This window comes from Petaurus breviceps, unplaced genomic scaffold (assembly GCF_028583685.1).
Source record: "Petaurus breviceps papuanus isolate PSGF00001 unplaced genomic scaffold, PetGlider_PUasm1.0 207, whole genome shotgun sequence".
Classification (NCBI taxonomy): Eukaryota; Metazoa; Chordata; class Mammalia; order Diprotodontia; family Petauridae; genus Petaurus; species Petaurus breviceps.
The window spans coordinates 22248894-22261908 of NW_027185850.1; the positions used below are offsets into that span (position 1 = coordinate 22248894).

The 13015-nt window shown below is 47.7% G+C and overlaps 1 protein-coding gene across 2 annotated transcripts in view; it reads left to right on the forward strand.

Annotated features, from left to right (window-relative positions):
• The window catches only part of LOC138164958 (transmembrane protein 59-like), a 24015-nt gene extending 15814 nt beyond the window's left edge, over positions 1–8201 (forward strand). For both annotated transcript variants that reach the window (XM_069092952.1, XM_069092953.1), the window contains exon 8: positions 7550–8201. In XM_069092952.1, the coding sequence (XP_068949053.1) occupies positions 7550–7705 (156 nt within the window). In that variant the 3' untranslated portion in view covers positions 7706–8201. The remainder of the gene's footprint in view (positions 1–7549) is intronic.
• Positions 8202–13015: the final 4814 nt, after the last annotated feature.

Consider the following 13015-nt stretch of genomic DNA (forward strand, 5'->3'; position numbering starts at 1 on the left):
AACATCAAAACAGACAGACAAAGTACCAGCAAAACAGCCATGTCTCCTCAGTCCTTGGCAGCTCAGGGGGCAGGTCTCAAAAGTCCAGGGCAATTCAAAGCGGCCACCAGCAATTCTTTTAGTCTCTCTCTCACCACGAGGTGCTACCAAAAAAGATCTTCCGCCTCTCTCTTGTGTCTCCAAATCTACGTCACCAGCTCCTCCCAATTCAGGACTTTCTTTTCACATCAACAAGCCCATCCCACAGGTGGGATTAACAAACTCTGGGTTTTAACACAATCAATTTGAAAACCAAGCCAATACAGGGGAATCTTTAATTGCCATTACTATCACAGGGAGCTTGTGAGTGGGTCCTTGTCCAAGAAGGCCTAAGGCTTTTTGGCATTTTCCTCTCATGCTCAGCATGGCGGCACATTGTCTTCTATATGATACCTAAGACACAGTTAAGTTCCTGTGCTTGGTGGTCAGAGTCACAGTCCCTGCCCCATGGAATTTCTGATCTAGACGGGGGATAAGCTCGTGAGGCCGCCCAGCTCAGCCCCTCCCCAGACAGCTCACCCCAAGTACCAGCTCTCCTTGCCCCAGTGGTCCTTTAAGAATCATGGGATGAGGGGCGGCCAGGTGGCTCAGCGAGTAAGAGCACCGGCTCCAGTGTTTGGGACGACCTGGAGATCGAATCCCGGGCTCGGACAACTCAGCACCACACCCAGAAATAACTGGCTGTAACCTTGAGCAAGTTACTTAACCCCAATTGCTTAAAAAAAAAAAAAAAGAATCATGGGATGGGGTGGCTGGGTGGCTCATTGAATAGAGCACTAGCCTTGGAGTCAGGAGGGCCTGAGTTCAAATCTGGCCTCAGATACTTGACAAACTTATCAGCTATGTTGTGACCTTGGGCAAGTCACTTAACCCCAATTGCCCTGCCTTCCCCCTCCAAAAAGCAAAAAAAAAAAAGGAATCATTGGAGGGGGTCATTAGAAGGCTGATTATCCCAGTTTGCAGTGTTGGAAGTGACAGCTGTATCCAGGAGGGAGGGCAGAATCGAGGGTACTGTCCAGTTTGACTGGGATCTCACTAGAAAGCATATGCCTAAAATGCATTGGTTATTGTAGCAACCCCTCCCCGCCGCCCACCAAGATGGCTCTCCCAGGGCCGCACCCCAGCATATGGGTGAGAGCAGGGATAAAGCTGGCTGAGAGCTATGGTCAGTGGTTGCTTGTTGGATCAGGACTAGAAGGATCCTGGGAGTCAAGGGCCCCAAGTCTTCCTCACCTCCCCCAAACATTCTTTTTCTCTTGACTCCTCAAGGGAAGAAGCCCCATAACTGAGCTGTTCAGTAAGCAATGCATGTCCAGGAGGTTCCCCCTCTGCCCCCCAGTAGAAGCCGAGTGACCGGCATGCTCTTGCGGCTCCGAGAAGGCTGCTGCAGCCTCGGTCCTTGGCCTGAGGACAGAGCACCTTTCATCAGCAAGTTGCCCCACTGACCCAGACGGGGGGGGGGTGGGCACCAAGCAATTGTCTGGCTCTGGCCTCTTCCCACCCCTGTCATTCGTGTTTGTGCCTCTGGGAGGGAGGGGGCATGGGAAAGGCTTGTAGTCCTCAGCCCTCGGTCTATCTGCTTGCCTGATTGTCGACGTGATGCCTTGCTTTCACCTTCCAACTCCCGGGCCAGACGTGGACACGCCTGTCTGTCTCCCATCCCCACAGTGGTGGGCCTGGGTAGGTCATGCTGGGCTGGCTGAGAGACTTCAGCTCTGACTTGCCTCTCGCCAACCATGGCTTCCACCTCCCTCCACCATGCATCCTCCAGAGATGGGGAAGAAGGTTTTTGAGGCACGCCCTTAGTGAGTGTGTTGGATCTCCACAGAAGCCCCAGGTGGCTACCCTTTCTGGAGGTGACCTGGTGTCGTGGAAAGATCTTTGGACGTAGGGCACACTTGCTCTGACTCACTGGGGAGAGCGCTGAGATGGTTTCCTCATCTTCACAATGGGAATCATTTGCGCGGTCCCACAAGGGGGCTGTGAGGGAGACGTGCTAGGAAGGGGAGCTGGCGTCGTGCTCTTCACAGTGGGGCCTTTCTGCCTCGGGCAGGCAGGCTTTGTGGCCACAGCCACCCTGGCAGTGAGTCTTTATGAATCCAGCCAGGCTGGTCCTTGAGCTGCCAGCCAGCTGCAGAGGGTCTGCCCCCGGCCCAGCACAGCCTCTCACGGGCCTCCGAGGACTGGGCCGGGCCTGGGGTAGTGCTGGAGAGGAGCATGGCTGTTGTGAGCAGTAATACTGGGGGGGACTTGACTTTCACCCCAAAGTGTAGAGATTGCTGTGATTGTCATTACTTGAACCCGGAAGACTTCTCGGTAAATCAGCGTGCATTAAGTGCTTATGGGGTTCCAGGCTGCTCGCCCAGCACCGATGGGTACAGCTGGCATCTAGGTGGTGCAGTGGGTAGCATGCCAAGCCTAGAATCAGGGCTTCAGATCTAGGCTCACACACTTACTAGTTACTATGACCATGGTCAAGCCACTTACCCCTATTTACCTCAGTTTCCTCATCTTTGAAATGAGGATAATCATCATGCCTACCTCCCAAGGTTGCCTCAAGGGTCAGATGTGATATTTGTGAAGGGCTTGGCACACAGAGCCTGACCCGTAGTTAAGTGCTACGTGAACGTCAGCTGTCATTAAGTACTTACCTGCCAGTGAGGAGGCAGCAAGTACACATGTAAGTCTGAACAGAAAAAAGGTAATAAATGCAGGGTCATTGGGGAGGGAGAAAGGGCACTAGAGAGTGGAGGGGTCAGAAGGGGGTGCTCCAGCTGTCTCTTGAAGGAGTAGGGGAACTCCGAGGCAGAGGCGGTCCGGGCAGGGGGCCCCAGGGGATGGCAAGCAGAAAGGGGGCCACTCTGGTTGGGTCAGAGAGGGCAGAGAGCCGGGAGGGGAGGCTGGGTCCGACTGTGAGGGGCTTTAACAGGAGGCTTTCTCGGGCACCTCTGAAGTCCGGGCAGGGCAGTGACTTGGTCCTCTCTGCCCAGCAGGCAGGCTTTGGAGGCTATGGACAAGAGAGACTGAAGTAGGGAGAGCTGGGAGGCGGGGAGGCCATGAGGGCCATTAGGGAGTGACCTACATGGAAGGTGACAAGGGCTTGAGGCAGGCCCAGCATGGTCTGGAAGCTGCTGGCTGGACAGGCTTCCCTCCCTGCCCACCTGATTCCTCCTCTGCCTTATATGTTACCTGGTCCTTCACTCTGCCTCAGGGAAGGGAGAAGGAGCCTTTATGTGGTGCCTCCTGTGTGCAGGGCTTTCTACAGATGTCTCCTTCGATCTCAGAGCAGTCCTGTTAGGTAGGTGCTGTTGTTGCCTAGGATCACTCAGGTAGTATCTGAGGCAGGATTCACACTCCTGACTCCAGACCCAGCACTCAGGGTGCCATCTAGCTGTGCCATCTAGCTGCCAAGTAGCCACACACTAGATGTTACCATTACCTAGAATCGTTCCATTTCCCTAATTTAAAATATTGGCTTTCTTCTCTCGGCCCCAAGCTTGCTCTCATCTCGTTTGGTCTCTTCCCTCTGCCTCAGGCCTCTTGAACCCTGCGTTTGCCTCCTGTGGCCCATGTTCTGTATGCTTCCCTCCCGCCCTGATCTCAGGTCACTTCTGTGTGGTCCCTCGCTCCTCACCATATCACCACTCAGCCCTACCAGACCAGAAAGAGGCTATTCCCAGCATGGCGCCCTGCGCTCACACTAGCAGAGCTGAGCCGGGTCCTCAGGGCCTCTGGGCCATCTCTTCATTCTGCCCGCAGTGATTTCCTTTTTCATTCCCCATGGAAGCTTTTCCTGGCCTCGTCTCTTCCCCATCAGCCAAGGACTTAGTCCCCTGCTTTCTCGGGAAGAGTGAGCTCTCCCTTCCTTTCTTCATGGCCCCTTGACTCCACCCTCATTTTGTCTTCCCCATCTCCATGTGCTCTTGATCCCACCCCTCACCTCTTCTCAGTCATTCCCTCTTTCTGCAATCCTTAGCCTTTCCCTTCCCTGCCTCTTTCAGACCGCCAACATAGCCCTGCTTCTTTAAAAGAAAACAAAACAAGCCGCCGTGGCTCAGCCCTGCCATCCCATGCCCTCAAACCTTCGTCCTCTCCTGCTTTTCTCCGTTGGGTTGGGAGCAGGCAGGGGAACCCGTCCCTGTATCCTCTCAGTCAGATGTAGGCTGCCCTGACTTCTCTCTCCAGTTGCCAGACTTCTCTTTGTTGTCACATCTAATTTTCCTTTTTCAGACCTCGTTCTTCTGAGACTTCCTGCTCCATTTGACCCTCTTGCCCATCCATGGGAATTGATAAGGTCACATAGGAGGGGAGAGAAAGAGCAGAGGGCCTAGGACAGAGCCCCTAGAATTACCCACTGTACGCCTGAGGAGAAGCAGGCAGGCAGGATGAGCAGGGAGACGGTGGTGTTAACCATGCCACATTCAGCAGGACGGGAAGGGCTGGCAGCTTTGCCAGTTAGGAAGTGACCGGCAGCTTCAAAGGGGACCATGTCAGTCCAGGGAGGAATTTGGCTGAGAGAGAGAGGAGAGTTGAAGGGTAACGGGATGGGGAAGCTTTGGGCACAGCTGAATGTAGTAGGTGAAGGAGCCATAGATGGGGAGAGGAGGGTGGAATGGTGGCTGTACTAGGCTGCTGGGGAAGGGAGAGGTCTAGAGCACAGAGCTAGGGCATGTCTCGGGTGGGAGGGCGGGATGAGGACTGGAGACCTAGGGGATGTCTGGTGACGGAGGAATATGGGGAGAGAGGAGCAGACGCCTGGAGAGGAATCATTGACTCTCAGAGTGCCTGTGTGGAGGGCACTCATTGCCTCATTACTGTGTGTATGAGAGAAGATCAGAGCACAAGGTTTTTTGTTCTTCTGAGAATCCTAGGGTATCTCAAAGAGTTTTTTTTTTTTTTTAACGTTTGGGGTTTTTCAGTGCAAAGGTTTTCCTTTTACTCCTATAAATCTATTGCAGAGTGTTTGACAGTGATTACTAAGAATACAAATAAGGCCTGAGCTGCCTCAGAGTAATCTGTCCCAGTATTCCATGGTGCTTTTACATTCCTCAAATTGATCAGATCAGCTTAGAGATCAGAGCTCATCTCATCCCAGCAGGATTGCAGCCAACATCTCCTGCTTTCTCTTGTATTCCACTCCTCTTCATCATCAGCAAAGCAAAAACTTTTGTAGCCCATGCGTGAAGTCCTTCCTTCTATTTATCTGATATACTCTACAGCTCTCCACAGAAGTGCCACCCCTGGGGTTTACCATGACCTGCGGGTTTTCAGGGTCTTTGCCAAGGCAGCCTAAGGAGGAGTCTGGCTAACTGGGAGAGGAGAAAGGGGCAGACTCGTGAGTGGAGGAGGAGGAAGGGGCAGACTCGTGAGTGGCCTGGTCACGCACCCACACAGTCCTTCGGGGAGTAGAAGGCCAGAAGCCTGCTGTGTGATAGGCACTGTACGTACACACATCAGCTCATTTGCCGGTAAAGCCGTCCTTTCCTATTTCTGAGGTATGCAACCTGGTGCGGGTGGGTCACTTTGTCCTTGTGGCTTGGGTATAAATCCTAACCCCAGCCCTCTCTCCCCAGAGCTACCCAGCTCTGCAGCATTAGAGCCAAGCAGGAAAGCCAACAGAACCTAGAAAGAAGTTGGAACATGAGGGCCCCAAGTGATTGCGTTAGGTGGGCATGGGAAAGTTGCGGAATGGGAATTGTTGACTTTTTCATTCATTTGGTGCCTCATGAAGTGAGGGCTCAAGGTAGAATTCTGCTGTTCTCTGTGTTTGTGTTATTAATGAGGGTTAATAATATTTAAAGTATTTGAGCCAAGACCAGATTGCAGGTTTCTTCCCTTCGAGCTGGTTTTCCCCAGCACCTGGATGCCCTCCCCCAGATCCCCTTTCTGACTTCGGGAATAGCCGGGTAATGATGACATTGACTAAGCCTTTGGAGTGCTTTCTCTCTGGTCTGCTCTCGATTCATCTGATACTCCATTGAGACGCAGCTAGGTCTTGAGTAGTACAAATAATGAATCTCTTCTTTCGAATTCACACTGAGTATCTCCACTGGGCTGGAGCCAATTAACTTATTTTACATAATTATAACTAACAGTAGCAAGGATTGAATAGATGTCCCCCAATTGATAAATGGTCAAAGGATATGAACAGGCAGTTTTCAGAGAAAGAAATTAAAGCTGTCTATAAGCACATGAAGAAATGCTCTAATTCACTATTGCTTAGAGAAATGCAAATCAAAACAACTCTGAGGTACCACATCTCACCAGTCAGATTGGCTAAGATGACAAAACAGGAAAATGACAAATGCTGGAGAGGATGTGGGCCAATTGGAACACTAATGCTTTATTAGTAGAGTTGTGAACTGATCCAGCCTTTCTGGAGAGCAATCTGGAATTATGCCCAAAGGGCTATAAATACTTTCATACCCTTTGATCCAGCAATACCCCTCCTAGGGTTATATCCCAAAGAGATCATAGAAATGGGAGAAAGACCCATATGTACAAAAATGTTTATAGCAGCTCTTTTTGTTGTGGCAAAGAATTGGAAATTAAGGGGGTGCCCATCAATTGGGGAATGGCTGAACAAGTTGTAGTATATGAATGTAATGGTATACTACTGTGCTATAAGAAACGAGCAGACAGTCTTCATATTTACCTGGAGAGGCTTAAAAGAACTGATGCTGAGTGAGAAGAGTAGAACCAGGAGAAATTTGTACACAATATCAGATACAATGTATGTGTGATGACCAACTTTGATAGACTGGACTCTTCTCAGCAATGCAGTGATATAAGTCAATCCCAAAAGACTCATGATGGAGAGAAATGTGTGCATCCAGAGAAAGAACTAGAAAGAACTAAGTTTTTATCCAGGTGGAAGCAAAATACCTTATCTTTTTCCTTGTCTCATTTGGTTTTATGTCCTCTTTACCATTTTTCATTCCATCCGATACAATCTGTCCTTATAACCTGACTAATGTATAATGTGAAAGCATTTACAGATCCTGTACTTGACTATAAGCCGCCATGGTGGGGAGGGGAGGGAGGGGGACAAAATGTGAAATTCAAGGAATTGTGGAATTGAATCCTGTAAACTAAAAGGAAACAAACAAATTAATTTTTAAAAAATTAAAAAAAAAAGAATTGAATAGATGTAGCCACTTCATTGGATTCCTATTCAACCTCGCTGTAAAGGGGTGAGAGAGAAGGGGGTGGCCCCATCCTCATTTCACAGCTGGGCTGACAACATCCCGATGGAATGAGAAATCGTTCGGTCAGCCCGAAATGGTGCCTGGGTCTTCAGATTCCTAGATGTAAGTGTCCTGACTTCAGGTGTCTAGAAATCCTGTAACTGTCCTCCTGAAAATGGAGGCCATTGACAGGGCCCCTGGGGGAGCTCCCTTTGCTGCTTGGAAGGATCAGACACTCTGAGTGAGGTCCTTGCTGCTCTGTGTGGCTAGGTGGGTCTGTGGGCCCGGCCAGCACAGTCCTAAACTGCCTTGGTTCATTTCAGAAGCTGAGCATCTATGGAGACTTGGAGTTCATGAGCGGACAGAAGCTGCCCAAGTGCCCTCCTTCCTCCCTCGTGGCACTCCAATGCCAGGCTGAGGAGCGTGAAGAAGCTGGGCCTCTTCCTGCCAAAGTGAATCTTGCTCATTCAGAAATCTAATGTTTTTTAAAGAAAAATTAATTTAATAGACATTCTAACTTTCCGTTCCTGATGTGGCTTTTTTTTATTGGTTTCTTTGGATATGGGGCTTAGGAAATTAGCTATAAAATGCAAATAAAGTTACCGATCTGGGGCAGTAGTATTGTCTGTCACTTCACTGTATGTTCTCTAGTAATTGAAGAGAGATAGACATCTGGGATCTCCCGTCTTACTATCTGTAACTGCTTTTCATTGATGTTTGCAATGTACTTTTATTTCTCCCTTGACTAAATTCTGTAAGCATGTCCTCTAGCCCTCGAACCTTCTACCATGATCCTGGCAATCACCCTAATTAATAGAAGGTATATGATAGGCTATAATGTCAGTGCTCAGAAATGACTCCATAAACATGTGATTAGCAATTAAAAGTCAGCATGAGGAGCCTTTCTGAGGCCCTTAATTTTCAGTTGTAGTGAGCTGATGTCATTAAAGTTTTATTTGTATCACTGTGCATAAATGTTGTGTTAATACATTGCAGACTCCCAATGTTTTCTGGGGTTAAAAGAAATATTTTGCCTGTCTCTATATGAATAACATAGAAGGAAGCTTCTGTAAGGCTGGGATAACAATGTAGTGGTTTAAACCTACCCACTTCAATTGGAGAGGGGAGTTTTTCAAAGAACCATTTCCTAGGTGTGAGAGGCCCATGGAGTACATAGAGTTTGTGCTGGGAGGGACCTGCTCCAGGCCATCTCTTGCAGAGGTTTGGTCCAAACCTCTGGTCCTCGGGCAGTCCTGACGTGGCCACTGGCAGGCACCGTTCTGAAAGTGGGATACAGAATGGCAAGAATTGGCTGAGCCTTGGGGAGAGGGCATCTGCAGTACTCCTCCCCATGCTGTCTGCCTGCCTTGGCGCCTGAGATCCTGGCCCAAGGGCTTGTCCTCCCACTTTGCAGCCTGAGGCCAGGTTTCAGGCAGTTCCAAATTAGAGGCTAGTGATTTGGAATAAACTGCTGTGTCCTAGCCACCCTATGAGAAAGCAGTGTGGGCGATGTATCCGAGGGAAGAAGTCCAGCCTTTGGTGTGGTTAATGAAGAGTTTGCAGAAAGTTGAGAACTCTGAATCTGTCACCACCCCCTCTCACCCTGCCTGAGGGAGGAAACAGCCCCAGAGAAGTGACTTGCCCATCATCAGCCTGGGCTTAGGGGCTGACTCCAAATCTGTAGAACACCTCAACCCTAAATCATGCACAAGGCTAATTGAAAACCTTTTGTGACTCAAAACTTAAAGGCAAGAGTATAGGAGGCAGGTTTTTTTTCTATGCAGAACTACACACACGTATCTGAATTCCTCTTGAGGCTCATAAAATGTTGGGGCCACATAGGTAGAAGTTGTGTGATCCCCTCTGTGTGCAGACAGATTCTTAGTTAAACCAGCCCAGAGAGGTACTCCAACTGTCTTGGGGCTTGTCCAGTCAGTGTACCATCAGAGTCATTGTCTATCTCTTATTCCCACCTGGTCCGGGTGCTGGCGAATGTGTTTATTTTCCATGACTTTCACGTTCGTATGACATCAGTGTAGCTTGTCCTAGAGCCCTGGTCACATGAAGTTGTTTCCAACCTCACCACCATTAAGGAAACTTCCTCACAAGACACATCTAGCCCAGCCTCCTTTCTGTCACAGGTGTCCCCTCTGCATCCTCTCTACCCCAACCTCTGCTCTGCTTCCCACCCACACTGGGGGCTGATTCCTGGGCTCACCAGGTAGCCAATCCCATGCCGTTCTTCCAGAAAATCTCCTTCTTTTGGCCACACTCATTCACCTCTGTCCAGCAGGCATTTCTGATGCAAAGGATGATATTTGAAACAATTCTTCATAAGAGCAGTTTTCTGTTTTATATCTACCCTTCAGCTACTCCACCTGTTCAGGTGTCTGTCTCTAGTACAGATGAAGGCCCAGCTTACATTAGAGAGTGCTTTTCTCCCCGCAGCCCTCTCGTGGGGACGGGACAGATGTTAGCAGGTACATTATCACCTGTGCGTGGTGACAGATGTGAGCGTGTCACCAGTATGGGAGAGAACCCTGAATGTAGCAAACATCTCTTTACTTCCATATCCAAAGACCACTTGAAACCCCTAGAAATGATCAAGTTAATATTTAGGCTTGAATTCCTCCATTTTTGACTTTAGGATGTTTCTTAAGGGTTCTTGCAGAGAATAGCTAATACCTTTTGGATACCAAATCTAGGATGGTAGGCCATTGGCAAAATAGAGGGCTTAGGATCCTACTAGAGTCCTTCTAAATTCTGTTTTTTACTTTTAAGACATATTCCCAAGGTGCTCAGCACTTCCCCTACCCACGCCTTTGTTTTACAAAGCAGCCTGTCAAGGAAACTGAAACTCAGACTCAGCTGAAGTGTAAGTAGTAGCTAAAAGAGACATTAAAAGAGGGGTCCCCCTTGGGAGAGTATTTGATTTTCAGCAGAGGTCTAAGGCTTTAAGCTGATTCATTTGGGGACCTGGCCAATGGGCTGAGAGCTATTAGGGGTTGTGGGGCAGAGGGAAAGAAGGGGAGTATAGCTGGGCCCTCCCAGTACAAAAATGTTCATTTTAAATAAACCTAGCTTTTGCTTACTACAGGGATTTTTAAAAATGGTTTCTTTGGACAAGACGTCTACTAGTACCTTCTGGATATGTACATTTGTATGTCCTTGATGTAAGTAAAGTATGGTGTTTCCTGGGTTTGGTTGAATGGATCCAGATCTGCTTGGATTCTAGTAACTGAAAAGAACTTCAAAAAGTTGTTTGGAGGCTCTGAGGCATGTTGTTCAATAGTATAACTTAATGCACCAATCATATAACTATAAGTCATTGAATGCTGAGAATCTGTGGTCTTGTTGCCATCATGATGCGTTATGTGTTTATATTTTTTGTGTGGAGGCATATTTGTATTAAAGTCCATTTCCTCAGAGCTCATGGAGCTGGAAAGGACCTCCGCAGATAATCTAACCCACCGCAACATGTTACACAGGGTTTCATTTTTTTTTTAAAAAGGGCCAGAGGGGGAAAGTGACCAGCCTCCTACAGCAGAACTGGGATTCTAAGCTATCCTGTCATTTTTAAGGGGGGAACCCCCCCCCCCCTTGAGAGCTTTTGCTTTGTCCCGGGAGTCTTTCTAAATTCAAGGAATGAAGCTCTAGGGCTGGAATTTGAGAAGCACAAAATAGGATGTGAAAAACTGATTTGAAAGAGTAAATGCAGATTTCTTTAGTTCTTTCCACTCTTTTGTATTAAAGGTCAAGTCTGAAGGTCACTTGGGAGCCATCTTAACCTTTGAGCTGGAGCTCTGCTGGCCTTGACGCCATAGCATGGAGCTCTGGTTCCCTGGATTTTGTCTTTTTGTTTTTCCTTTGCTCCTTCTATGGTGGTTTCACTCAGACAAAAAGGCTACCGTGAAGGAACAAGCCCATTTAGCCTGGAGAAGAGAAAACTTCCATATCTTTATGCTTTTGAAGGACTTAGCTAAGAGAATCAGTCTTGTATCCCTGGGCTCCAGAGGCCAGAACTAGGACCAGTGGGGAAATTTGCAAGAGGTTTACCAGCCTTGTTTACCTGCAAGGGAAGGTACCATAGAGAGGGAATGGGGGAGAGTGAATAAGCCTTGTCCGTCACAACAAATGGATTAATAATACTTTTTAAAAAGCGAGGCAGAATGACTCTTGTGTTAGCAAAAACTCCCAAACCATGAGCACTCTCCCAGAGTGAAAAGCGGGATGTTTTCAGAGCGGCTGGCTGGCCTGCTGTGTCCAGGATTCCTGTTTTAGTACAGGTTCCCCCAAATGTTCTGAGGTCCCTTCCAGTTCCTGTGATTCCAGATATACAAGTTTCCTTCTCTTGTCATGTTGAAACAACATTTGTGTTCAATTGTTCTATTCTTGATGATTTGGGTTAATTTTTACCTATTCTTGTTCTGTGTTTCTGGTGTTAGAATTGTTTTGAAATGCTGGAATGAAAATAATGGAAGGTTTGAATGGGAGGGAAATCAACAGCTGATTAAGAAGATGCTTCAACAAAAGATCTCAATGATTGCCTTGAAATAAGTCACCTGCAGTCTCTGTTAGAGGCCAAGGAATGTTAATTTCCCAGTTCTTAAGTATGGTTGACCTAAATAAAATTCGGATTGCCTGCATCAGACTTGTTAATATTGTGATGTTAACCTCTAAAAGTGACTCTACAAACTACCGGGGGTCCTGTTCTCTGTCAAGGAGACGATTGAACCACATGATCGCCAGGTTCCCTTCAGACTCTTAGTCTCTTTTATTCAACAATGGTATGATTTTAGTTCATTGCAAGATTAATATTTATGAGTCAGAATGTGATATGGCACCCAAGAAATTGATTAATGCAGTTAAAAAAGAAATAGCACACTGGACAAGGGAGATGGCAGTCCCCGTGTCCTCTCTCCTGGTCAGACCACCATGAGACCCTCATGGTGAGTTCTAGGGGCCACCAGCCAAGACAATGAAAGGCCACAAGGTTATCTTGGATGAAGATCAGCTGAAGGATCAAGAGGAGACAAGGCAGGGAGAGTGCATGGCTTCATGGTGGGCTTTAATCATTGGAAGGACTGACATAAAATAAGGGATAGACTTACTTAACTTGGCCCCAAAGGGAAGAGCAAGGAGAAACAGGTAGAAGTTACAAAGAGGTAAATTTAGGTTTGACCTTAGGAAAACGTCTTGCTTTGAGAAGTCATAGGGTCCTAGATTCAGAGATGCAAAGGGGCTTCGAAGCCACTCCCAGAGAACTTCAGCACCTTGACCAAAGTCACAAGTTGTAAGGATTTGAACCCTAAGATCTTCATATTGCAAAATCAGGGATCTTTGGACTGGTAGCAGACCGTTCCTCACTAGTGGTCTGGTAGGAAAGGTGGAGTATGGGGCCCAGCAGATCACCTTCATTTGGATACCAGTTATTAAATACTCAACTCCACTATTTACAGGTGATAAAGCTGGGACCAGACAAATGAATAACTTACCTAATTAATGATGGAATCAGAATTTTTTTTTAATCTTGACATTAGAAATCCAATAAGATAAAATTGAATAGGGATAAATAAATGTAAAGTGTCAAACGGGTTCAAGAATCAGTTTCATAAGGACAAGGTAAAAGCATCGCTAAACAGTTTGTTTAAAAAGAAAAAAAAGATTGAGGAACCTCAGAGGCTGCAAGCTTGACACAGCCTCCAAGAAGGCTAATGCCATCGAAGGCTATGTTCAGAGCAGTGGCTGTTGCCCTGCACCAGGAAGTAATTCCCAGTCTTGCTGTGGCC